Source organism: Botrytis deweyae (assembly GCF_014898535.1).
Source record: "Botrytis deweyae strain B1 chromosome Unknown BDEW_010, whole genome shotgun sequence".
Lineage (NCBI taxonomy): Eukaryota > Fungi > Ascomycota > Leotiomycetes > Helotiales > Sclerotiniaceae > Botrytis > Botrytis deweyae.
This window is the reverse complement of record NW_024066217.1, coordinates 584,929-612,335: the sequence shown is the minus strand read 5'-3', so window position 1 is coordinate 612,335 and position 27,407 is coordinate 584,929. Positions and strand designations below refer to the sequence as shown.

Genomic DNA, 27,407 nt, shown 5'->3' with positions numbered 1-27,407 from the left:
GATGATAGATATGCAACAAAAGTTTTTTCTTTTGGAACGGGGAAAAAGTGTGATCTTGGAGAATTGGGGTTGATCACAAGGCTTTGCAAAAAGGGTGTGAAAGTTGTGTGTGTGTGTGTGTGTGTGTGTGTGGCTGATTGATTGGTATGGTCGAATGAAGCCTCCACATACACTTTTTGTGATACGAGATGAGAAGATATTTGTAGGTAGGTGATAGGTGAATGATGGATGGTTATTGGTGAGGGTTGTAGTTTTGTAGAATGGATGGATTGGGTGTGGTCAACTGATTTTGTTGAATGTGCTTGGATGGGACTATATAAGGGATTGGGGTTGGTGAATATGATATGGTGAATATAATATGATGAATATAATATGGTGAATATGATATGGTGAATATGGATTGGTGAATATCATTGGTGAGTGAAAAATTATAAATTAGAGATGGTGAATGAAGTGCTGAGAATAGAATGGAAGAAGAGGGGAAATAGTGAATAGATGAAAGGGGAGAGGGGTGTTGAAAGGGGAAAAGTGAATAGGGAGGAAAGAAGAGGTATAGGAAAGAGGAGAGAAAGGGGGAAGGGCGGGGGGAGGGAGGAGGGCGGGGGAGGAGTGTAGAAAAGTGAATGGAAAATAGTGAATTGGGAATGGGAGGAGATGGTGAGGGGAAGAGAGGGGAAGAGAGGGGAAGAGAGGGGAAGAGAGGGGAAGAGAGGGGAAGAGAGGGGAAGAGAGGGGAAGAGAGGAAAAGTAAGGAAAAGAGAAAGTCTAAAAGTAAACCTAAAAAATCCCACAAGAATGAACAAGGAGTAGAAAAAACTAAAAGAGAAGAAGCGAATTCATCTCGATATCTCGATATAATCTTATATTATCTAATGTATTTCCTCTTTCTAGATATAAAAGATTTGTTATTAAAAGAAAAAGTAATAGTAAGGTTATTAGAATAAAAGAATTTATAAGAAAAGTAGGATTTTAAATTTTCGAAATTTATTTATATGAAAATATATATATATATATAAATACATAGAGTATTATAAATAGAATTAGTTTAGAGAAATACAAACTATCTATCTGAAGTTATTTACTATTTATAATTAATTGAAATATTCATAGTAAATTACTTAAATCGATAGAGGAGGAATATTTTAAATAATTAAACTATATAAAAAATAGAGTAATTTATTTATATAGTAATATAATATAATATAAAAACTTAACTATAACTATTTAAATATATAAAAAAATATTATAATATAATAGCATTAGAGATCTGGTTTATTTTCAAGCTTTTTCTTGAAACAAATAATTTTTATTTCATAAATAGAATTTTATTGTAATTTCTAATATAGTATAATATATCTTTACTCGTATATATATTTCTTTTAGAAGATTCTCCCTCTAAATGTTAAATTGATATTAAATTATATTATACTATATCATATCATCTCACTTTCAATTTCTTCAATTATATTTTATTATAGAATTACTCACTTTCCTTTAGCTTACAACTCTACTAACATCTTTATTTTTTTTATTTTTTTAAAAAAAGCCTCGAGATGTATTCAGGCCTTTAGGTAGGAGTAGTAATGCCTCCGGTGCCGAAGAGCCCCGAAAAAACAATGAGAGCGATGCACTATACAAAAGGAAAGAGTAATTCTATATTTGTGATCACTACAGCCCAGCAGGAATCGATTCGGTCAGATTAGATCAGATCTCATAATCATATATTCATTAAGTATTATGCAACATATAGGCAAACTCATGAGCAAATCCGATACTCCTCCAATCTACACCAGTGGAGGCATCTCTCCTATATCCACCACGCATGGAAGATATCATAACAGGATTGTAGTACAGCGATTTCCATATCCAAAACTATTCCAGACCGTTATTCCTCACAAGCATTATCTAGCTCTCTCTTTTCCTGGTTGGGGGAACAAAAGGCTGTGTTGTACGATTGGCCCAGCCATTCATGCTCCTTTTGACACCGAGTGTTTTTTTGGCGCCACTCGATCCTTGTGCTATTGACATGCTAGTGGTATGCATTGTTCTCGCGGGACGGACCAACGACATAATTGCGGGTTTTGCTGTTAGACCAGGGGGAGGGACTTCTGGCGCCGGTTCGGCAAGTATTCTAGGTTGTTTTGCTCTAGGTGGAGAGCTAGACAGGAATACGTAGTTATCGTCCTGTTGTTCTTGGATCCGATTAACGTTTGGTCGGGATAGTGCAGCAGCCGTCCCTAGACGATGTCCGGAAAAAAGTGGAGGCAGAGTTTCGCTATCATTTTGCTGCGTCAATTGCATCAGTCCTTCGGAGGTCGTGTTTCGCTGTCTATGTAATTGTGCAATAGCCCTGGTCTTTTCTTCTCGGTACTCATCGACTATGGGCGCTGGCTTAGTCTCCTTTTGTGGCTCTTGCTTCCCCAAGAACCCCAAGAGTGTACCTTGGCTAGTAGCTGGACCTTTGATCGCTTTTCTAGAGCCTTTGGCTTTCTCGTTTATTGAAGCTGATTTGATTTCACCCCTGGTTTGACTCGACGATTGCTCGCCAAGGACCTGAAGATGAGAGCCAGCACTAACAAATCCACCACTCAAGGTAAACTTAGAGGCTCTTTCCATGGTTGTCGTGGGCGTGTTGTTATAGACCACGCTTGAAATGTTTCCAGTTTGGTCCGCTATATCAGCACGTCGACGTTTAGCAGGTCGCTGACCCATGGTGAAATTGGGGTTACCATTGCCAACATTCCACTTGGACTCGTCCTCTTTGTCATTCTCCGGTTCCATGGGGTAATATGTATCCTCAGTTCGCTCGACACAGGCAGAAGATTCGGCGATTGATTCTCTAGTCGGAAACGGTCGCCGGAGAATCTGAGCCAGGCACTGAACTGTATTTGAACGTAACGAAGGGCCCTTGTAGTCTAAATGTGCTCTGAGGCCACGGGCAGAGAGAAAGGGACAAGTCGTTGTCAACTCTTGCAATGAGTTTTTGAGGGGACAACTCATGTTAAGTAAAGCCTTAGCTCGGGTCATAGCTACATATAACAATCTTCGTTCTTCGTCAGTGTCCTCCGCTCTAGAGTGTGGTATACTGCCTTGATATGCACCAGGAATGAAGACTATTGGCCATTCCAGACCTTTAGCAGCATGTATGGTAGATATTGTGACCTGAGGTGTGTTATGTGTTTTGTCTTCCTCCTTCGTTACTTCCGAAGCCAATGCTACGTTGGCTAAAAATCGAGAAAGGGAATCGGAAGCATCTTCTTGTTTCAAACCATCGATTTGAGGGAGCGATTCATCCTCATAACCATTGGATATAAGCTCTTGGAAGTCTGCAGCCTGAGTCATAAGCTCTTTCACATTGTCCCACTGTGCCTTAGTAATGTCACCACGGTGTTCCTCAAGCCAGGTCTCGTAAGATGTTTTCTCTATAATAAACTCCAAAATCTTTACAATCGAATTTTCCTTATTTGAGGGATCCGCAACTTTCTTCATACCCGTCAAGATGATATCAACAAAGACCGAAAGATTTCTCTCGACTGATGGTGTAAGCTTGGTTTTTGTTGCGCGTCTTCCCTGCACGGACTTGAGGATTAATGACCAAAGGGTTAATTTAGATTGCTCTGCCTCTTCGAGTAGAGCTTTTATGGTTACTTCGCCGATTCTCCTCGAGGGAGTGTTGATGATTCTCGCCAACGCATCATTATGATCAGGTAAATTAATCACTCTCAAATAATCCAATAACGTTTTGATTTCAATACGATCATAAAATCGAAGACCACCTGCAATATGTTAGCCATAGATCAGTCGCGTTGCTGCCTTTTTTTTTTTTTTCTAAAAAAAAAGGCGCTGATCTGGCTGTAAGCTGCACAGTTGGTAGAAGAGATGATACTTACCAACCATGCGGTAGGCTATACCTGCTTTGCCTAATGAACTTTCTATTATTCTTGAAAGTGCCGAAGATCTTAACAGAATAGCGAAGTCATTCAAGTCTAGTAGGTCGCCTGTCATACCCATTATCCTTTGTATTTCTTGAATAATCCAGTCTGCTTCCTTCTGAGCAGTTGCAAGTTTGCGGAGAACTGGACGTGTGCCAACAACATGAGTAGGCAATAGAGACTTTGCAATCCTGGATGAATCTTGCTCAATTACATTCAGTGCTGTGAGTAGTATGGCGCCCGATGACCGGTAATTCTCCTCCAACGAGATGGTAACTGTATCCGGATATTGTTTTATCATTCGTTTGTAGTTTTTGATTTCGGCAGCTCGAAAGCTATATATGCTTTGATCGGGGTCTCCAACAATAGTGATTCGTTTTTGAGATACAGCAAACAATCGCATGAGATCAAATTGCACCAGGTTTGTGTCTTGAAATTCGTCAATCAAAACGGCTTCAATGTTAGCCACACAGGATGGATAGAGTCGTAAAAGCTCGACACATCTTACAAGCAAATCATCGTAGTCGAGCAGGTTCGAAAGCTCCAGGGTTGCTTGGTATTCGGCATGTACAATCTCGAATTCTTGCGTATCTACAGTTTTCTTCTTGGCCTCGGGAACCTTGCTCGCAGATGCAGAACCTTTTGCTTTTAGAGAGCTTATGCGAGATCGTGCGACTTTTGGGTCTATATTCAGGTCCTTCCGCTTCACAATTCTTTTGATGATGGCTAGAGAATCATTCGAATCTGCGATTCCAAAGCCCTTTCGAATCCCTATCAAATGCCCGTATTGTGCCAGGTATATTCGCGCAATCCTATGAAACGTTCCCAGTATTAACTTTGATTCCAATCCACTTCCTATCAACTTCCCAATTCTTTCTTTCATCTCTCGAGCTGCCTTGACCGTAAAAGTTGCCACAATTATATTACATGGTTGCAATCCTTGTTGCAATAACCAAGCCGTTCGCGACGTTAAAGTGTGTGTTTTCCCACTTCCTGGTCCTGCCAATATAGCGAGGGTATCTGCTTGTGATGAGACTGCGGCTTTTTGTGAAGCATTAAGGCCCCTAAGAAGGTTATCAATGGTCATTTTCGTGGCTTGAATTTCCGCTGGCGGATGTCTCAGGCTTGCGCGTTGTCGACAATGGGAGATGGTTTGGATAAATAAGGTAGAATGGGCATTTGTGATTTTCCTGGGATTTGGAGCATCTGCAAATTAGGTCATAGGAGCATTGTATTTCTTCTTCTTCCGAAAAATTCAATCGTGCTTGATCTTGAGCCTAAAAACTTCGGGAAAGGAAAAGATGGACTTGATCAGGAAGAGGACGACGATGCGCGACGCGATAAATTAGGATTGGCGTATTTTGATCGCGCTAAATACGCGAAGTCATGCGTTTTTTAATCATCTCATCTCAACCATTCAGACAGGCTATACATGAGAAAAAAGAGGCCAAAATTAATTATCTTAATAAATTTTATATTAGATCAACAATATAACAAGTCTATAAGATTTAATAGTATTATATAGATTCTTCTATTTGTATTATACTATTTGAGCTTTTAATTCTCTAAATTGAATTAGAATAATTAGATTATTTAAACATTTAATTCTCTAAATTAAAATAGAATAATTAAATTATTAAAAGACTTAGACTCTATATAGAATAAAAAAAGATCAAAATTAACTACTAACGAAACCTTTCAATAATCTAATTATTCTAATTCAATTTAAAGAATCAAACGTTTAAATACTTTTATAATTAAAGAACATTCAAGGGTTTATTTAATATTACTGACTTTTTTATCGATTAATTTAGTAGAAACTTTTAGCCTCATTTTTCTTCTGTATAGAAGAGATAGGTAACTTTTATATTTCTTGTAATTTATAAATAATACTAATAATATCAACGATGTAGTTTCAAACTCCAGGACAATGCTTTAAGAAGAAATTTTCTATGTCCATGCAACACCTAATCCCGCTTAACAGAGTATACCTATGCCTACCTAGGTATATATGCACTGCCAGTATGCCATATTCATGATATGCAAGACGATGCAAAACTTTGCTACCTGTTACCGCACTACTTACTTTTGCAATTCAAGCATTGCAGCAAGCTACCGCGACTGCCGCTCCCAACAGCGAACTCTCCTCCGCATACATTAACTCCACAATACCGCCTCTTGCACCACTTGCTTCTACCAGCATATCAATATGTTTTTGTGTATTTTTTCGAAATTCTGGATAATTTTCCAGCACAGAGCCATTGTAAGCCACGACTGTGTGAGCTGAGTTGGCGAGTGAGATTAATTCGGATGTGTTACGCATGTGCCAGAGGGCATGGACACCAGCAGCAATGAGACCGCTAGATCGAAGAGTTACGAGGGAAGCTATGAGTCGTAAAGCACGAAGATCGACTTCGGTGGGGATATGAGAGGATGGGTGACGGGTGGTAAATATTTCTATGGCAGTAGTGAGGTATGGATTTGTATCGCTAAGGATAGTGTTAGTCTAGTTTGGAAACTATCAATGCATGAAGATGATGGCAACTACAAAGAAAAGTGTCTTATAGTTGGTGACTTACGCTTCGATGTATGAGAGAGTTTCGGTCTCTAGCGAGTATTTCTCCCTTAGATTCATAGGCACCACTCCTCCAAATAGCCCTGCGCTCTGAATCCCATCAATCAATATTAATCGTACGATTTCTCCTATATATCCACCACTTGCGAAATGTTCAAATGGTTGAAAGTCTGGTCGAGGATGATTTGCCTTCAAAGTTTTATCCCATTTTGTGTACGGAAGATAACTTCCACCAAACATTGAGAGTTCCGTGTTGACAATAACATGTTTTGCGCAATCATGCCAAGATGCAGGACGGATCCCAAATTTTGGCTGTGAAAAGATGTGGACAGGAAGATGAGCTGCAGCATTCAAACCAGTTCCCAAGATCAATGCGAAACGAGTGGTAGGATCTATATATGCTTTGGAAAGTAATGTTGCTGAAGAGTCGTTCACAATGGCATTCAACTGAACGTTGAGTCCTCTTTTCAGGCAGGAGTCTTCAATCAAGTCGCCTAGGTCTTTGCCAATCAACCCATCGGCAGCACAAAATCCTTTGCCCATGCTCATGAGAAGACCGCCCCTAAGTGATGTTTGACTGTGGAACTACCGTCAGCTGACTTCGCATTGGATAATTATCTTGATGATCATACTTAATAGGAAAAGACCAGGACAATCCCACGGATAAGGGTGCCTTTGAAATTTCATGTCCTTCCTTTTCCCCGGAAAGAGTGTCGACAATTCGATCTGCCATCCAATCGAAGAACTGTACCCCGACAAGCTGTCTCTCAGCATTTTTGATCTTGAAAGACTTTAATCCAATAACCTCAATCTCTTTCCCTTCACACCCTTTTCCAGCAAGTTTAATCAAAGCCACTCGAAAAGTCGACCCCCCAACGTCTAGAGCAAGGTATGTTCCACATTCATGACCACTAGGTAATTGATGATTGTATGAAGGAAGCATACATTGTGGATTTTCCAATAAGCTCTCCGCGAACTCTTTTCTCAAGCCATCTGACAATGCCAGCAAGGAGGCCTCTGTCGTAGAATCTTTAAAGGCAGCTTCAACCTGGTCTAAAAACTTCTTGACTTTCGTCAGTGAAATATCCTTTACATCAACATTTTCGTCCTTGATCCGTTTGATGGTCGAGGGCGCAATCCAGAATTTGATAATGATCTCTAAAATCGACTTTGTCTTAAGAAAAGATTTGATAAATGCGGCATAGAAAGCCTGTCGTACCCTATGCATGGCAGCGATGAACGGCTGCATGATATGAAGTCCTCATACATATAGGAAATGCTCAATGAGACTAACGCGCTAAAACACGAAAGTGCTAGGGTAGTGCTGATATGGATCCCGCCTGCTCCATATCACAACAAAGATGAAGAAGGGAGTTTAAACAACTGAAAGATCGATAAGATGGTAAACTTCAATTGTGGCAAAAAAATGGATCCAATGGATGTAAGAGGAAAGGACAGATCGGGCGCTAGAGGTATACGATGTAAAAAAGAAATATGGTAGTAGGACTTTTACCCTCGTGCTCGTAAAAATTATGTAGGCTAGACGTTTCTGCCGATTGTGGTAACAAGCTGGAATGAATGGATGAATGAATGAATGGTTGTCTATGGAGGAAACACGTACAAGACCTGTTACTTTCCTGGGGAGGGTAACTATTGCGCCATCATTCACGAGGAATGCAATATCAAACAATTGGTTACCCAGCTCCAAGAATAGATTGAATTGGTAGGATAAGGGAAAAAGTTTAAGCCAAGACTGAAGAGAATGCTACAAGTAGACAAGAATGAATGGGAGTAACATCGTATCCTCACTCGGTTCGTCATTTCCCAGAAAGTTGGATCCCAATGGCAATGAAAATAAATTAACAAAAGTTACCTTCTTCAATTGAAACAAGCTACTTGGAAGTAAAGGGTCCAATGCTGAGCCGTCCCTCCATTCTGTTTAGAAGTTGATCATAATTTTGCGTTGCTGCGTTGCTGTGTTGCAGCATTGTTCAGCAGGACAAGATCCTCCAGACCATCGAAAATGGATATGCCCCTGCATAATGGCCCCTTCTCCATCTTTGGATGAGATACTATGTAAAGTACCTACCTACCTAGGTAGTAGTAGATCCGACGCAGAATCCGACGCAGAATCCGACGCAGAATCAGAATCAGACTCAGGGAAACATTCCCAGAGCATTCCCATGAGTCAAATTGTCAAGATTTCATGATATGTGGTTCGTATCGCATTGAATTTAAACCGTATGGAGTAATATTATAATGGGGTCCAATACAATCGTAGCTAGCACAAACGATTAGTTGCTTTGCTCGTTTGAAAGCAACGTTACAATTGGGGAGAGCATTTTGCATTTGGATCTCCGTCCCACCACCCACCACCATCTACAGGAAAGCTTGGATGTGATTTCTTTCTACGGCACAAAGCTGTGAGTTGATTAGATATGTACACGATAGAAAAATGTGAGAGAACTCAGAGGAGGATCTTTGGGAAGAAGGAGGAATTGAGAAGATTTGAAAGCTTATCTAAGCATCAATAATGATCACTTCTATTGTCAAAGTACAGATTGGATTTTGGGATATCAACGTCTCTCATCAACTGTGATCTGATATGTCTTGACAGTTTCTAACTAATATTCCTCTACGACTTCACAACCCAAGTACCAAGACGGAAGATCAATTCCATCCATGATCCATCAGTAAGTAATTCATGAATTAATCTAGCGTTCCTCCGTACATTCCTCCTCCAATCCACAATTCTAATCGGGATAAGCTTTAAGCGAATGTAACGGTAAGACAACGAGAAGAAACATCAAGCCATCCTCCCATACATCAAAACGTCCTTTGGAATTTCTCCGACCCTCCCACCTCCTTCCTTGAAACTTCACCACCATCAACTTTGGGAGGGCTTTTGGAAAGCTTGTATCGTGGGTGTAACTATGTGTACGTACGACGACCAACAACCAACAATTATGATATGGATATGATATGGATCTGATATGGATATGATATGCCAATGAAATGGTCAACGTGCTTGATCGTTCATCGGAACTTATTGACCAACTTATGACTCGGGGCTTCTAGGGCTCATTGTGACAGCCGTTAGTGGAGATGCATCGATCTTGTGGGGTAAGCAAACTACCATCCTTCTTTCTATCAAACTACCGGTATCAGTAAAAGGCTATCAGTACTGACTGGGTCGTCGTGACGTTCCATACACTATCAAGATGATGGAGGGGCAGAATGATAGAGTCAAAGGTCACAATACTTGAATCGGTCCAATGAACAACACCATCATGAGAACTTTCTATCAAGGTTTGTCGATGAAAGTTTGCATTTCCTTGTTGTGAAGCATGGAAGCTAATGGCTTGATGCCATCATCCTGCGACGAAACCCATATCAGTAAGGTACGGCAGGCACGGCAATCCATTTGTCCAATTTCTTTGATTATCTACAAGGTAGATAATCTTCGGTTTTATATTCACTGTTCGCATGCCGTATACTCCATCTCTGCGGGAATATAATCATACCTAAACTTTCTGCAAACTTACATTACAATCTACAAACACCTACATACCTTAATATCCACACTTCAGAAATCCTCATAACTTCCTACATTAATTCAAATACAATCAAAATGAGATTCATCATCAGAGATGGCAGAACAGAGGCATCTGCCTACGTTGCGCAGTACATTGTTGGTAAGATTCTACCTCTGGCTGAAGATACAAACATCGATTGACATTTTGCTTAGATCGTATCAACGCTTTCGGACCTACCCCAGACCATCCGTTCGTTCTTGGTCTTCCTACTGGTTCCTCCCCGATTGGCATATATAAGATTCTCGTCGAAAAGTACAAGGCTGGTGAAATCTCATTCAGAAATGTTGTCACTTTCAATATGGTATGTTTGTATACTTTGCACACAAAGCTGCATTCACCTCTAGTATCAAGTCAGATCACTAACATAAGTAACTTGCATAGGATGAATACATTGGTATTCCACGCAACCATCCAGAAAGCTATCATACATTCATGTACAAGCATTTCTTCTCCCACGTTGATGTCCTTCCTCAAAACGTCCACATCCTAAATGGCAATGCCGAGAATCTCGAGGCCGAATGCGTACAATATGAGGAAGCTATCAAAGCAAAGGGCGGAATCGATTTGTTCCTTGGCGGAATTGGACCAGATGGACATATCGCATTCAATGAGCCTGGATCTTCCCTCGCATCTCGTACAAGAGTCAAGACTTTGGCATATGATACAATCATTGCCAATTCCCGATTCTTCGATAACGATTTGGAAAAGGTTCCAAAGATGGCTTTGACAGTGGGTATTCAAACTATCTTGGAGGCTAGAGAAGTTGTCATCATTATCACTGGAGCACATAAAGCTTTGGCTTTGGCAAAATGTATTGAAGAAGGTGTGAACCACATGTGGACCCTCTCTTCTTTACAGATGCATCCACATCCAATGATCGTTGCAGATGAAGATGCAACACTTGAGCTTCGAGTTAAAACAGTCAGAGTAATTGCCCCACTTTATCTTACCCCGCCATCCACTTACCCCTCCATGGTCAACTTCCCTTCTTAATCATAGTTGAACTCCGTTGCTAACAAAACTTCAAACAGTACTGGAAATCAATTGAGAAAGTCGCCGCCGATGAAGGTTTCGAACAAATCCTTCCATCTGCTGCTCGTACAGGCCCCAAGCGTACTGTCCCTCTCGCACCTATGGCAGAGAGCTTAATCAAAGAAACACCTACCATCAAGTCTCCACAACCTCTCACAAGCACTTTCTTGGCTGCACCAGCTACCGAGTATCCAATTCGCAGAAGCATTACTCCAGATCTAATTCCTGACCGTATGGGAAGCAGAATTGTATCGGTTTGATACTGCGGTTAGTAGTTTGGGTACGGATTCGATAATATTGGGCATGGGAGGATCAAATTGGGTTACATGGACACGAGATAACAAGGTCTTCTCTTCGTAGCGGAATTGTTAGTCTTTACGGTTTTCGGGGGTAGATCTCCGCAACGCTTTTCTACGTTTCTCTTCACTTTCTTCTTTGGACTATACGTATCTTTGCAAGATATCAAGTCCTTTCTGCTTCTTTTGTTTTTATGGCGAGCGAGACGGAAGTTATTTACATTAAAGTAAACTCACCTACACTAAATTTCTAAGATTCCCACGAATCCTCTGTATTACTAAATAGACAAGATGAGGGTCAATGAGAAATGAATAAATGAATATATAAATTAATAATCTTTATTGTGTTCTGCAATGATGTATGCGCGTTGTGTGTTGTGTATGTGATTATTGTAAATGTTTAACACAAATATACACATACAACACAAGTATACAAAGTATCAAGAGTATCTAGTTTGACAAAAATTAAGCTATATCTATGTGTTTTCGTTCTGACTTGGGCTGTGAAACCAATTTCTATCTATGTAGTTCTTTGGCAATTTGGTGGAGTACACTCGCTATGTTTGTTAATCTGTAAGTACAAATGAAGAAAAAAATAAATAGAAACTCCAATTGAAAAAGCGTTCATAGTCTTCCTTGCCACCAATAACGAACAACCAGAATTCCTCATTTCCCTATCCAATAATCTTTCCCCTCTCCTCCCCTTCCCTCTCAAAAACCCTCACCCCAAATTTCCACACCTCATCCACCACAACCCTCTTCCTGCCCTCCTCAACCACCACATCCAACACACACAAATCCGCATCCATTCCCCCCTCCAACCCACCCTTCACATGGTCCAAGCCCAGCATTCTCGCCGGGGTCTCGGTGACTGCTTTCAAGGCCTGCGCGACACTGCATCCTGTCCAGTTGAGGAAATTGGATACGCATTCGACGAGCGTGATGGAGGAGCCTGCGATTTTCCCATCGGATTCCAGACGCAGGTGGATGCCGTCTTTGAGGATGAAATCGTTGTTCCAGGCGTAGCGGCCGTTGGGGAGACCGACGAGGTGCATGGCGTCGGTGACGAGGATGAGGCCTGAGGGGTGTGCGTTGTAGGCGAGGGTTATGGTGGTGGGGTGGAGGTGGATGGAGTCGGCTATGATGCCGAAGTAGGGGCGTTGGGTGATGGGTTTGGGGAGAGGGGGGATGATGTTTTGAGTGACGAGGGGAGAGGAGGGGGGAGTGGTGGAGGGGGAGGAATTGGTTGTGGGGGTTGTGCCGAGGAGACCGAAGATTCCGGGATTGCGGTGATGGAGAGGAAGCATGGCGTTGAAGAGGTGGGTTATCATTGTTGCTCCGGCGGTGACGGCGGCGGTGGCGTCTTCGTAGGTAGATTCTGTGTGGCCGATACTGAAGATGATGTTGTGAGGGGGGGAGGTAAGGGTTGGGATGAGAGAAGTCATGTGTGGAAGTTCGGGGGCAGCGGTTATGAGACGGATGTTTCCGAGGAGGTTTGAAGCACCGTAACAATCTGAGAGGGAAGTGAGGTCGTTGGATTTGGGAGCTAATAGGACGGGGAGGGGATGGATTCCATTTTTGGTGGGAGCGAGAAATGGTCCTTCGACGTGAGCGCCCAGTGATTCGGTTCCATCTGATGCAAGACGACTTGCTCCAGAGGGTCCTAGAAATGGAAGTGCCTTGAGGAGATTGTTAGTACAAATTCATCCATATAGATCACGCCAAATACTTACATGATGATAGACCTCCGGCCTCGATGATGTGATAGTAGGTAAATGTGAAGTAACGCCCGTCTTAATCAACAGTTGATTAATCCTCTTGAATTCCTTTGCATAAGCATTAGGATCATCACTTTCTGGTATAGAAGCGAAATCGAATCCAAAAGCTCCATTTAATTGTGTGTCGATGAAACCTGGTGAGATAATGCGACCACCCAGATCAATAACTTCATCTGGTACACATAATTGACCATAGAAAGCTTCCTGGCTTTGGATAATTTTACCGGTGAAGGAGGAGACCCATAGATCTTGGGTTACTAAAGATTCGCCCTTTAGGAGACGACAATTTGTAAACTTTGTGACTTTGGAAGTCGAGGTTGGTAGTGCCGATGGCATGATTGTGGGCTTGATGGTAGAGTTGTGTTACAGAGGAAGGTAGGAAGATAGGAAGATAGGAAGATAGGAAGATAGGAAGATAGGAAGATAGGAAGATAGGAAGATAGGAAGATAGGAAGTGTTTTAAGAAATAAGGTAGGAGACAAAGAGAAAGAAGATTTGAAGATATCATGCAAATAGTACTGCAATCTCATTCACTAGAAAATGAATATCTCTAGACTTGAAGAACTTTGAGAATTCACTTGTACCTTCCATAGTTTACTTTACATAGGTACCTATGACCATACCTACCTACCTACCTACCTACCTACCTACCTACCTACCTACCTACCTACCTACCAACGCATATGCCGTACTGGGGATGATTTGATAGTGCAAATCCGAACATTAGCTCATCTAAAACATGATAACCTTAAACAACAACCTTGGAAGGGCAAAGTATCTTCCAAACTGAAAATTTCATGTGTTATCAATTGTATCATACCATGACCCAGCATCAGCATCAGTATCAGTATCATGTCATATTGCATCTATCCTATCCACCATATCGTAGCGTTGGGCTGGTAGAGAGGGTGTGGTTGATTGAGTGGAGAGGAAGACGAGCGACCATCAACGTTCAATGTTGGGATCTTATGTTGTAAGGGAACCGCAGATACATATGTAACGTCGTATCGAATCGACGGATCATCGGAGGTCGGTAGTTTAAATTCAAGAGAAACGATTAAAAATTGTCGAATAATAATCTATTTATCAAGCACACTTGAAATCACTTGATGATAATAATTATATGCCAAGTCGCCGAGATTATATGTTATTGTTTGAATCTTGTATGAACTTTGAAAACATGCTGGCTTGGCTTTTCCTGACCTCAGCAATCAATTTTCAAGTCGTGATATTTGTCTGGAGTAAGGTTAAAGCCACACACACCACGGCGCACAGTCCGACAATTCCCCGGTGCAACATCATGTGACCATTTCAGATGGCCCCGAGGAAGAACAATATCCCAGCCACCCACTTATCACTGCCTACCTCGTAGGTACATTTGTACGGAGTACATCCTACAACACCCTAGCTGAAACCAACCACTTACATCTGTTCAAGTGACACACCCCAAGGTGCTGGATATGTGAGGCTGATGATTATACATCAAAATATATTTCATGCATACCTTTTGAATAGTAGCGAAGAAGCGACGGCTGTGATGAATACGTTCATTTTCATTTTTCCTTGTATAACACCATCCAATAGCATTCTTCACATATCATGATTTCTTAATTATACACGGAAAGCGGAGCAGACGATCATCCTAGACACTCGGCCAACGTTGCGCTCAAGTTTATAGCCCTGTTACACTCTCTAAATTACGTTGTCCAGAGGGAAAATAACGACATTTGTACAGCAAGAACATATCAAAGATGGATGCTACAGAAGAGGAACTGGATCCTTTGTGGAAGGACCTCGATTGGTAGGTTCTGGGCCATTTACATAGAGACTTGGAAATAGGCTAACAAAATAAAGGGCCATGGGACAGTGAGTATATTCTTAATCTACCGAGCTGTATGGGACAATGTTTTATAGCTCTGCGATTATTTTTTTGATCCTGGATACTAATCGGGTATCTCTGACTACAGATGCTTTATGATGGGATTTGAGGGGACCGAGGTTACTCCTCAAATCAGGACTCTTATTGAAGATCATCATCTAGGTGCTATTTTGCTGTCGACCAAGAACATGAAGTGTAATAATTTGTATTTCTTATTTCTGTTTGTAGTGTTTCTTTTTTCCCGTCGTTTTGTAATCCAATGGGCAGTTGGCAGTGGCTTTGACTTGTCACCTTGATGGCTTTTGACCCAGCCATGTAATTCGCCTCCCAGTCGCATATATTTCACGTGCATTTCATTTGTATGATGATGATGTTGTTCTTCAAGTTCCCTTATAGACAATCGTTGACCTGAGTAGCTGCCCGAGAGACAGCAAATTTAGTACAGGAACTCCAAACGATCGCGCACCAAGCTGGTCATCTAGTCCCTTTAATCATTGCTCTTGATCAAGAGAATGGTGGCGTCAATAGCCTTTTTGATGAAGATTACATCTGTCAGTTTCCCAGTGCAATGGGAATGGCAGCAACTGGATCTCTAGAGCTTGCATACGAAGTTGCCAATGCAACAGCCAAAGAATTATCAGCAGTTGGAGTTAATATGATAATGGGCCCTTGTCTTGATGTCTTGACAAATGCTCGTTATCAACCATTGGGTGTTAGAGCTACTGGAGATGATCCTCAAGAAGTTTCTCAATATGGTATTGCTGCCATGAATGGGTATAAGGATGCCGGGCTCGCTTCCTGTGGGAAACATTTTCCATCTTATGGAAATCTAGATTTCCTAGGATCATCTCTTGACATGCCCATTATCACAGAGACTCTTGAGCAGCTAAGTCTTGGTGCTCTGGTTCCATTCCGAAATGCTATTCGTGAAGGAATGGATTCCATTATGGTTGGTGGATGTGCAATAGCAAATGCTGGTTTGTTCATCTTTTGTATTGTTGAGTTGTGTTGTTAACACTGAATAGGAATGAATGTCATGCACGCCTGTCTTAGTGATCAAGTTGTGGATGATCTCCTTCGGAACGATCTTGGCTTCAATGGTGTAGTTGTTTCTGAATGTCTTGAGATGGAAGCATTAAGCCATGATATTGGAGTTAGAGGTGGTACCGTCATGGCAGTAGAAGCTGGATGTGATCTGGTACTTCTCTGTCGCTCTTACTCTGTTCAAAGAGAAGCCATTGCAGGATTGAAACTTGGACTGGAAAATGACATGATCTCTAGAGAACGTATAAACCTCTCTTTGAAGCGAGTCTTGAGGGTCAAATCACAGTGCACATCTTGGGCTAAAGCCTTGAACCCTCCAGGTATTAGCCATCTCACATCTTTACATCCTGGCCATCTCGCTTTGTCTACAAAAGCATACGATAACTCAATAACTATCATGAGAGACAAAGGCCATTTACTCCCGCTATCAAATAGTTACTCTGAAGATGACGATGATCTTCTCCTTTTAACACCATTAGTGAAGCCATTACCAGCATCTACCGCAACTCTTGGTCACGAGAATGCAAAATCTACCAACAATGAATCTGAAAAATCACACAAATCATCAATCATGAGTGGTGAAGGTGTTTTTCGAGAATTAGGGAGAGCTCTAGCGCGTCAAAGACATGGAAGACTTCTTCATACTTCATATACCGCAAATGGAGTTCGACCAGTCCATGAAAATCTGATCAACAGAGCAGGAACCATTATCATTATAACAGCTGATGCAACTCGAAATTTATATCAAAATGGATTTACCAAACATGTCGCTATGATGTGTTCGATGCTTAGTTCTGCAGGAAAGAAGAAGTCATTGATTGTGGTTTCAGTTAGTTCTCCATATGATTTTGCTATGGATAAGAGTATTGGGACATATGTTTGTACTTTTGATTTTACGGAAACGGCTATGAAAGCATTGGTGAGGGCGTTATTTGGGGATTTTGTTCCTCAAGGAACATTACCTGGTACGCTTAGAAAGAGTAGGAAAGTACAGAAATCGAGACAGCATTGGTTAGTGGAGAGTTACAATAGAGATCGGGATGCAAGAGGTCTACAAGCACTTATTACATCTATCGAGAAGACTACTCCACCGAATCAACAATCGGCATTAGCGGGTGCAACAGCGGGTTCGTTTGAAAAGGTATGTGTTTTAGACTCTCTTTTATACCATGGTATTCGCATTTAAATTCATGTATAAGATAGCTAACACTTTCTTCCACGTTCTTAGCCATCTGCCGTAAATAATAATTCTCTTGAAGAGTCTCATTACGTTGTGCGCAACAGCAGTACTCAAGCTCTATTTGGATTTTGCTCCACCACCTATTTGCCCAGTACTCACACCGGTACAATCTCCGCCCTATTTGTCGACCCTTCCAAGCGTAATCTCTCAATCGGCCACTCCCTCCATCAACGTGCCCTCCGTCATCTCCTCCAAAAACCAAATATCACTCACCTTCAACTCGGCTCTACCCTCCCAGCTATCTACCTTGGCATTCCTATGAGTGACCTCACCGAAGGTGCACGCCTTAAACGTTGGTTCGCTACAAATGGCTGGGACATCCTTTCTCCGAGATTCTTATACACGTTGATAATTCGCAACGTATCAATTTGGACACCTCCAGAAGGCCTCTTAGGAACGATCCAACGCTTATCCCTTCAATTTGATTTGATTCATGGTCCTTCCAACTCCGCAACCCAAGTTCTAGACTTCGTCCAGACCCATTCATCGCCTGAAATTCATAGTCTTTATAATCTCGCAATCATGGATCCAAAATCTTGTGGTATCGTGAGGGCTAAATCACCAATCGATGGGAGTCTCGTGGGCACGATTATTATCTCAAAGTCTGGTACTATGCTTTCGCGTTGGATGCCCGTTCTTTCTTCTTCTCCCATTCAATCTGCTTCTATTTCCCATACAAATTCCAACAATTTCAATCCCAAGGGAAAAGAAAAGGAAGAAAATAGAAATGGGAATAACTCAGTAGGAGGTATCTTAGCCCCAATCATCCCATCAAATAATGCGCAACGAGAAACAATCTTGCAAGGATTGGTCATGTTGAGTATCAGACAGAATAGAAATAAGGGGGATGGAAAGGGAGTGGTGTTGAATTGGGTTGTGGGAAGTGATCGGGATGTTTTGTTGGGGATGGGATTCGACGTGTTAGAGGCGTGGGAAGAGGTGGTCTGTGAAGTTGAGAGGGTGAGTTTATTTTGATTTACGACGTGAGGATGGTGTGATTGTCAAGGAGTTGGGTTGGATGGATGTATGGAGAGATTGTATGGGGAAGATATGCTAATGAATGCTTGCTTATAGTGGAGTGATATAAATTTAGGTTGAAGGGGAGATGGAAAGAGGTGGACATATGATGTGACATTTTCTTGTATGTTTAATATAATCAATCTTTTCTTCGGAATGATACTTCATCGACACCTCAGTATTCGGATTGTCATCAATTCAATCCAATAAATGAAGTTCTTTTAATCGTCAGATCTGGTTCAACAATTCAATGGGTTTCGGTTATTAAATCTGATTTGGCAATCGAGAGGATCAGAATAGTTGAAAGATTTTCAATTTCTGATTGAAATGTAATGATGGGAAATCTTTCAATCATTATACTTAATTCAATAGTTGTAGTAATGATATCCTTCATTCATACATATAATATACTTACACTTACATTCACTCACACTCTTCCCAAAGCCATCTTATTGGGATAGGGATCATATGACTAACCGCGCTAGCGCATGCACTAGCACCCCCGCACTATAGCATATACGTTCATAGCCTTTAGCTTTTAGAACCTTAAGTAATATTACAACAGTATAAATTATTAGTATTATATTACTTCATTATTCCTATAGTGATATTAATACTAATCAATAATATTATAGATCAGGAATTTGGTATCTTAATTTCAAATATAATATAGGTTTGTAATTAAGGTTGGTATTTCTCTAAAGAAATATAAGCTCTCATATTAAAACAATATGATTTGATACCTGCCCTTATATAAATAAGGACTATTAGTAATATAATAATAGTTCTTATATTTAGTATTAATTTAATATAGTTTAATACTAATAAACAAATTTAGTTGGTAATATAATAACAATCTTTATATTCAATCTTAATCTATATTTTATTCTTCGAAACAATATATATTAAAGAATATAAACTAGTAGCTATCAGCTTGAGCTAAGCATTATCTTTTACGAATAGATATAACTTTGTTGGGTTTAGTAAAGTTATATTTAAGCATTTTATTTCACCTTACCTTATTACCTACCTGCTATCCATTAATATAATAGGATTTTATAAAGATGATTTTATAAAGTATAAGATTAAATATAAGGATAATACTGGAAGTATAATAGAATTTATTATATTATCAATTATTATAACTAATGATTTTAATATAATAATTGAGAGATAACAAAATAATTCAATTGATTTTATAGAGTAAGTAGGTATAAAAGAGATTAGGGATTTTTGTAAATATAAACTTTATGAATATCAATAATCAAAGTATTATAACAAAAAGCTATAGTTGGACTATTTTCGTGAATTCGAATATTTCAATTCGGAATATTTTCAAGTAATTGATATACGTCTTTTATATAAGTTGAAATACAAACTATATTTGTACAGTGTGTTTGTTATAAAGTATGAGATTTATTGTTGGTTTGAGAGAGATACGGAAGACGTGGTTCCCATTATGTGTAGGCCTCTAAATGTCTATTTGTATTCAATCTAAGGAGTTAGCTAAATAAGGGAAATAGTAGGCCTTATATAGGCATTACTGAAAGAACTAGTCTCCTTCGCTTTCGCCTAATAACTTTAATATAATTGCCTTTGTATTGAAATGAATCCTTTGAAGTGAATTCCTTTGAATGAATTCCTTTGTCTATATACTCGGAATTCTCTTTTATAGTTTCAAATATAATAACAGAAAAGAAATTCGTGAAATTATAAATATCTTCTATCTGCTGATTAAAGTCCTTAATCTTTTATTGATAAAATCAATCCCTTTCTTCCCTTAATCCTATTCCATTTATTTTATTATTTTAATATCAATTTTATTTATATTAATTAAATTAGTAAAAACTTAATATAGTTTTCCTTTTATTATTATATTAACCGAATTAGTCAGACTATCAATTTAGATTATCTTAATAATCTCTTTCTATTTGTAGGATTGATATAATGCTATAATGTCGATTATTAGTTTCTTTTCACTAATTATTTTTAGCTTTGTAAATAGATTGTATAGTAATTTGGAATTAGTATATAGAATTAATAGAATCTTTTTATTGAGAATGACGTTAATTATAAAAGTAATTGTTATATTGATATCAAATCCCTAAACTAATTTGTATAATTTGAATATTAAAATATTGTGTATAATTTTTTTGCATTTAATGAATAATTAATGAATAATATTAGTATTATTGTATTTATTTATTATTACAATTATATAATCTATTTGGAATAAATAGTTTTTATTGTTTGCAAAAAAGATATTAGTAAAGATAATAATCTTAAATAAATCTAGATCAAATAATATGTATTTGAGTTTTTTGACAAAGTTTTCTTTTTATTACTTGATATGCTTGTTTAACGCTATAATATTATTCTTATCGGATTAGATTGTTTACATTACTATGAATAGATTAAAAGATACTTCAGATTGATATATAATTATAATATATACTTTGTAAGCTTGTTATATAATATATTGTTTATATATAGAAGTATACTTTCGAATTTTGTTATATATATTATATATATTCATGAATTCTGTAGATATAAGTTGTAGATTGTTGTATTGCTTCTTTTGATTAAAGTGAATATTATTATTTTTAAGTGTAAAAGTGATATTATTAAATTTCAATGGATAATTGTAAATGAGTTCCTTACAATCCTTAGCCATAAAATCAGTTTGTTTGAATTGTTTATCCTTAATTTGTATAAATATACTATCCCTAATAATGAATATATTATTTGTTTGAAATTCTATAATATTGAATTCAGTTTCTTTATTATTAGTATATAATAAATAAAGGTTATATATAGATTGCTGTATTTTAAGCTTTTTGTAGTGATAAATATAATATATTCGAAACCAATAGTTTCCTACTTCAGGAATACTATATAATGATTTAATAATTAGTAAAATTATATTAATTGATAAATTCATTTCTTTCAGAATATAAATATAAAAAGTATAATACAAGTTCGAAGTGAATTGAATATATATCTAAATAACATCTCGAATATATACTTCTATACTTATTTTTCGAGTACTTGCAATTAATAAAATTAAAATGTATTAATACAATTGTTGAATTATTGGGGATTATATTAATATAAATGTTTTATTAATATTATTATATACTTAAATGATTAATTTCGATTTACGGAATTCAATATCCATTTTTTTATTCTTAATCTTATTAACAAATCGCAACTTGAAAATATATATATCAAAAGGAATATCTGAAAGTAATATAATCTCGAATATATCCTTAGCTGTTAATCTATCAATTTCTTTCTTTCTGGATTCCTTATATATAATAAGATCCTTAGAATCGGTAGTAAAACATTCGGGATAGTAATTTTATATATAAGCTTGAATTTGAGGTATAACTATTTATAAGAAAAATATCAGAATAGGAATCTAGTTGTTTTTGGATAAATTCAAAAGGGGTTTCTCTGGATTTGTTGAATATATAACTATTATTCCTAAGGGAGGTAATATAACTTTGCTGGATTTTGGCAAAGTTATCTCGGGATTAATATTATAATCAATTTCTTTAATCTTCTCAATATATTTAGTTTTTAATTGCTTATAATATAGTTTTACTGATATAGATTTAAACCTTATAAATCCATAAGATAGATTAAGAGTATATATTTCCCTTTTTATACTAATAAATAAAAAAGATCTCTTTTACTTACTAGTAACTATTCTATTACCTTTTCTTCAAACCAAAACCTTATTATTTAATAATAAATCATGAAATATAATTGTAAAGGGTTTATTATATATATTTAAGACCTTTTATATTTATATAGAATTATATAATCTATAAATCTCTATTATAGTTTTAAAGATTGTAATAGTATATTAATAAATAATAAATATTAAAGAACTAATATTAACCATATAAAGAAATATTCCAAAAACAAGTAAAGTAGATATTAAACCATTAAATTCAATAATATCATTAATTGTCTTTATAGCCATTTGGAATATAACTGTTTTACAAATATTGAGTTTATAAACTTCTTTATAAATAATCTTATAAAATCTATGTAATAATATATAAAATCTTTCAATAATATTAATTGAATAATATGTCTTTATAGAAACTATCTTTATCTAAATAAATATTAACATAGTATATTATTGAAACTCTTTTTCAATGAAATTAGTACCAATATTATAAATAATATACTCTAGTAAACCAATATATATATCGATCCAATACTCACAGAGTTTATCCTATATATACTTTACAAATATATTGCTCAGTTATTGAGTGGTTTGAAAATATATAGTTTTATTAATAATATATAGGATCAGATTATTATTGATATAAAATATATCGATAAGTATAGTATAGTTGAATTCAAAATCCTTATTAGGTAAAGAGAATTTGAATTTATTAAGCAATTTATTATAAATTTAATAATAATAATAAAACTTAGTAAACTATTTAATTATTTTAAAGTCCTTGTTATATCTAAAGTATTTGAGTATCTTATAGAATTTGTATGTAGATAGATGATTGAATTGATAGTGAATTTGTTGTAGTTTAATTTCAATAAGATAGTAATTATTATTATTAATAGAATAATTAATTAATCTTTTAATATTAATATTCTATAATAAAAATGTATAGTTAAATTATTGATATATAGAATAAATACCTTTAGGTATAATAGCAATATTATCAAGATTGTTATATTTGAATTTAAGTCTATCTATATCAGCTAAAAAGAGTAAGAATGAAAGGTTAGCTTTTATTATATTTCATTTTATTTTCCTAAATAAAAGTTTAATATAAAACAAACTAATAGAAATCATTATTTCAATATTGTATTGGATTATCATTTATTCAGTAATAATTATATTATATTCAATATTCTTGATCTTCTTTTATATTAAATACTGATTATATTTAACAAATAATATTTTAATTATACTTATATCAATTATAATACTAAAAAATATATTAGTATTATATTACTTATTATTCATAATAAATATTTCAACTATCAACTTATAAGCACTTATAGTATTGTTGAAATTAATCATTACTGAAGAACTATTACAAATATCTATGGAGATAAAAAATATTCTAGAAATCTTTTCAGAACTATTTATATCAGTAAAATATTAATTAATAAAATAATTATTATTATTATTATTATTATTACTATTATTATCTTAATTATCTTTTTATTTGATATTAATAACAAATTATTTATATTACTTTATAAAACTCTTATTATCAAGATTACTATACTTGATATAGTAATTTATTTTAAATCGATCTTTCTCCTTTTATATATACTTGTAGTATCTATAACCCTTCTTTTTATAATCAGGAAAATAACAATCGTCCTTACCCTTATCAATTAATATAAAGAAAGATTATTATTTAATATATTTATTATAAAATTTCTAAAAGGAAAAACCCGAAAATCTATTATTGTAGAAATATTGATCTATAAGAAATATCTCAAATAATATATTTTGCTTCAAAAATGCTTTTTAATAAAAATCAATAATTTACTTAATCTGATTAATAAGCTCTATAACAATTGAATAAGGATTGTATATTGCAGAATAATATTCCAGAATACTATTGTATACAAACAAGATCCTAATATAATATAATTGGGAATTATGTATATTCCTGGGAATAATATACTAAATAAAATATAAATCCGTAATTATTATATTAAATACTTCCTGAGATTCCTTAATCAGATTCTTTTCAATATAATTCTTAAAAATAACTTTATTCTATTTAAAAAGTATATTTCATTAATATTCAGATTCTTCGAAATTATTAATCATTATTTTATATATACTTTTGTATATCTCAAAAAAAGTATTGAGGTTAACTTGATAAAAGTCTTTAGCGGTATTTGAGAGTATAATAGAAAAAGTTGTCAAAATCATTTTGGTTAATATAAATATTCTATAATAATACTTTATAAATATAAAAATCTTCAATTGAAAAAAATTATTGATATTCTTATATCTATTATTATTTCTATAAATCTTAAAAAAATTAATAAGACAATAATTCTGATTATATTAATCATCTTTCTAATAATTAGAATAATTAAAATAATCTTTATTTTTATTATCTCTATTATTATTTTTATTATTATCTCTATTACTATCTCTATTACCTCTACTACCGTTATTACCTTAATTACTGTTCCTATTATTATTATCTAAACTATTATTATTATTAGATAATTCTATAGAAATATTAATTAATAAAACTCTAAAATCTGATAAAAGTATATTTTATATATTTCCAAATTGAAATAAAGATTGAAATAAAGTTAATCCTTTTATTATATCACCTACAACTTTACCAAATTTCGATAAAGTTAATTGACCAACTATATCATTATTCTAAGGTTTGGAAGGTTCGGCTTATAATCTCGGATTGAGTCTGATAGGAAAATAAGCCTATTTCGTTGATATAAATAATTGTATTTTATTAGATTGATATTCTAGAAATTGATTTGTAATTCAATTGTAATATTTGTTATAATTAAATATTTTTATAAAAGCATTCTCGATATTTGTATTGATATTAATATAAACTCTATAATATTACAAAATTATATAAAAGTTATATAATATTAGTTTATCAATATTCCTTAATATGCTTTTATAAATATACTCGAAATCGGATATAACTATATCCTGAAGAGATATATCGGTAATCCTTATCTTCGAATATATAACAGTTCTAAAAAGAAAGTATTTGTTAGTCTAATACTCTGTTCCTAATCTAAATATATATTCTTTATAAAACTATCTGGTTTTATTAAAATCTTTTGGAAAAGTATAATCCTGAAGTTTTCTTTTGAATCCCAAATTCTTAGTTTTCTAAGCTTTTCTTTTTTTAATTAATATTTTATTAAGAGGAATATAAAGGTTAGGGGAAATAGTGAAATAAGGATGAGGAAAAGTATTGATTAGATTCAAATCTCTATAAAGAGAAGTACTAAAACCTATTTGTAGAGGATTAGTATTGTTGATTATTATATCGATATATCCTTCTATGCTGGTGAATTGATTGAATAAAACCAGTTTTTTATTAATATCAGATTTCTTATCAACTTACTTAAAGCTAGTATTAGTGTTTACCTGGGATATTATAATACTAATAACGAAAAGTAAAAGAAGTAAGAATGAAAAAGATATTTCGAATAAGTAAGTAATTTGTGATATTACTAATTAATATTGATTTGAGAGAGATATGGAAGATATGATTTTCATTATATATAGACCTCTAAATATCTATTTGTATTCAATTTAAGGAGTTAGCTAAATGAGGGAAATAGTAGGCTTTATATAGGTACTACTGAAAGAGCTAGTCTCCTTCGCTTTCGCTTAATAACCTTAATATAGTTACCTTTATATTGAAGTGAATCCTTTGAAGTGAATTCCCTTGAATGAATTCCCTTGTTCATACATTTATATAATACAATCTGTTTATAATATTTTAATTAATATAATCCGATTATTGTATAGAGAATAGTTAGATAAAGAGATTGTAGATATATTTGTAAAGAAAGGATTTATATTTTGATTAAAAAATATATAGAAAAGAATAAATGAAAAAGATATTCGAGTTTTTGTATATATATTATTAAAAGAATCTGAGGTATTTCAAGTAAGCAATCAATCTGAATTATTAGATTTCAATTAATATAAATTATTACAATTATTAAGTATTTTATTTTAGATTATAATAATCTCAGGATTTAGTTTTTTAGATAATAAAAAAAAAGATATTAATATTGAATAAAAAATATTATCAAAACTATTAATATCTTATTACTCTGAATTTGTTCCCCAATCTGATATTAAATTTCTATAAGAAAAGAATAAATCTAATTTATCTATATATTTATTCTATAAATAAAAGAAATTACTATTTTTACAATTGATTCTATATAAACAGTTTTAACCCGAAATATCTTTTCAATAACCTAAACCTCCACCACTACAATCATATTTATTATTATAAAAAAAAGATAATCAACTATCTAGTAATTTATTTGATAATAATAGTAATTTGAATAAGGAAGGAGAAGAAGATAATAGAAATAAAAAGAACAGTTTTCCATAAGATGATTATAATAGGAATTCACAAGATGATTATAATAAGAATCCATAAGGTGATTATAACAAGAATAATAATGGTAAAGACAGAGGCAGTATAAAAGAAGGAGAAGAAAGAGGTAACCCAGAATATAATTACAATATTCCAAAGATTTTCCTAAATCTATTATTAAAAGTTATAAATATTAATTAACTTCTTGGAAATCTTGTAAAACTTTATAATAAGAATAATAAATATAATAAATAAAACAATAATTTCATTTATAAATATAATATATTCTTTAATAATTATTAATAAATTAATATATTTAATAATCTATTTTTCAAAAGTATTCCTTACTATACTTGTTAATACAATACTTAATTTCTATTATATAAATTTGAAAACTATATTAATATTAATATAAAAGATTCGTAACTTATTTATAATTATATTTGAAAGCCCTAAGCATAAGAGAAATATTATATAACAATAAGAAACTATTATATTAAAAAATATAATAATATAATCTGAGAATAATGAGAAATCAATTACTTATTATTTATAACAAATAATAACAAAACTATATTATTTGTATAAAGGATTTAATATTATAATTAGAATAAATAATTTATTTCATTAAAAGATTGTTAATGCATATATATTAATATCAATATACTCTCTAACTTATTTTTACCCAACTAATAATATATCAAATCTCCTTGGAGAATTTCATTCAGTTATTATAATATAAAAGCTAGCTTATTCAAATAAGAATATAATATTTTATATCAACCGGAAATATTAATATAAAGAAGGATATAATTAGAATAAAGGTTTTAAATAAAATAATTAATAATTATTCAAATTATAAATTAAAAAGAGATATTTTATTTATAAAAAGAAT

General features: G+C 34.7%; 5 protein-coding genes across 5 annotated transcripts; 2 read left to right on the top strand and 3 right to left on the bottom strand.

Annotated features, from left to right (window-relative positions):
• Positions 1-1,905: 1,905 nt before the first annotated feature.
• EAE98_005270 (uncharacterized protein) lies at positions 1,906-5,019 on the bottom strand (the record flags this gene model as incomplete). Its single annotated transcript, XM_038952892.1, has 2 exons — positions 1,906-3,776; positions 3,891-5,019. 2 exons carry the CDS (start codon positions 5,017-5,019, stop codon positions 1,906-1,908), a joined length of 3,000 nt encoding a protein of 999 aa, XP_038810734.1.
• A 1,008-nt stretch (positions 5,020-6,027) lies between these two features.
• Positions 6,028-7,756, bottom strand: EAE98_005269 (uncharacterized protein; the record flags this gene model as incomplete). Its single annotated transcript, XM_038952891.1, has 3 exons — positions 6,028-6,421; positions 6,512-7,084; positions 7,140-7,756. The coding sequence occupies 3 exons, from the start codon at positions 7,754-7,756 to the stop codon at positions 6,028-6,030; spliced, it is 1,584 nt and encodes a 527-aa protein (XP_038810733.1).
• Positions 7,757-9,019: 1,263 nt separating this feature from the next.
• On the top strand, positions 9,020-11,768 carry EAE98_005268 (uncharacterized protein). The gene is made up of 4 exons (XM_038952890.1): positions 9,020-10,202; positions 10,256-10,404; positions 10,485-11,030; positions 11,135-11,768. Exons 1-4 carry the CDS (start codon positions 10,139-10,141, stop codon positions 11,393-11,395), a joined length of 1,020 nt encoding a protein of 339 aa, XP_038810732.1. The 5' UTR covers positions 9,020-10,138; the 3' UTR covers positions 11,396-11,768.
• Positions 11,769-12,105: 337 nt separating this feature from the next.
• On the bottom strand, positions 12,106-13,545 carry EAE98_005267 (uncharacterized protein; the record flags this gene model as incomplete). Its single annotated transcript, XM_038952889.1, has 2 exons — positions 12,106-13,110; positions 13,165-13,545. 2 exons carry the CDS (start codon positions 13,543-13,545, stop codon positions 12,106-12,108), a joined length of 1,386 nt encoding a protein of 461 aa, XP_038810731.1.
• Positions 13,546-14,960: 1,415 nt separating this feature from the next.
• EAE98_005266 (uncharacterized protein) lies at positions 14,961-18,470 on the top strand (the record flags this gene model as incomplete). The annotated part of the gene is made up of 7 exons (XM_038952888.1): positions 14,961-15,010; positions 15,064-15,075; positions 15,177-15,283; positions 15,505-16,065; positions 16,114-17,273; positions 17,361-18,332; positions 18,447-18,470. 7 exons carry the CDS (start codon positions 14,961-14,963, stop codon positions 18,468-18,470), a joined length of 2,886 nt encoding a protein of 961 aa, XP_038810730.1.
• Positions 18,471-27,407: the final 8,937 nt, after the last annotated feature.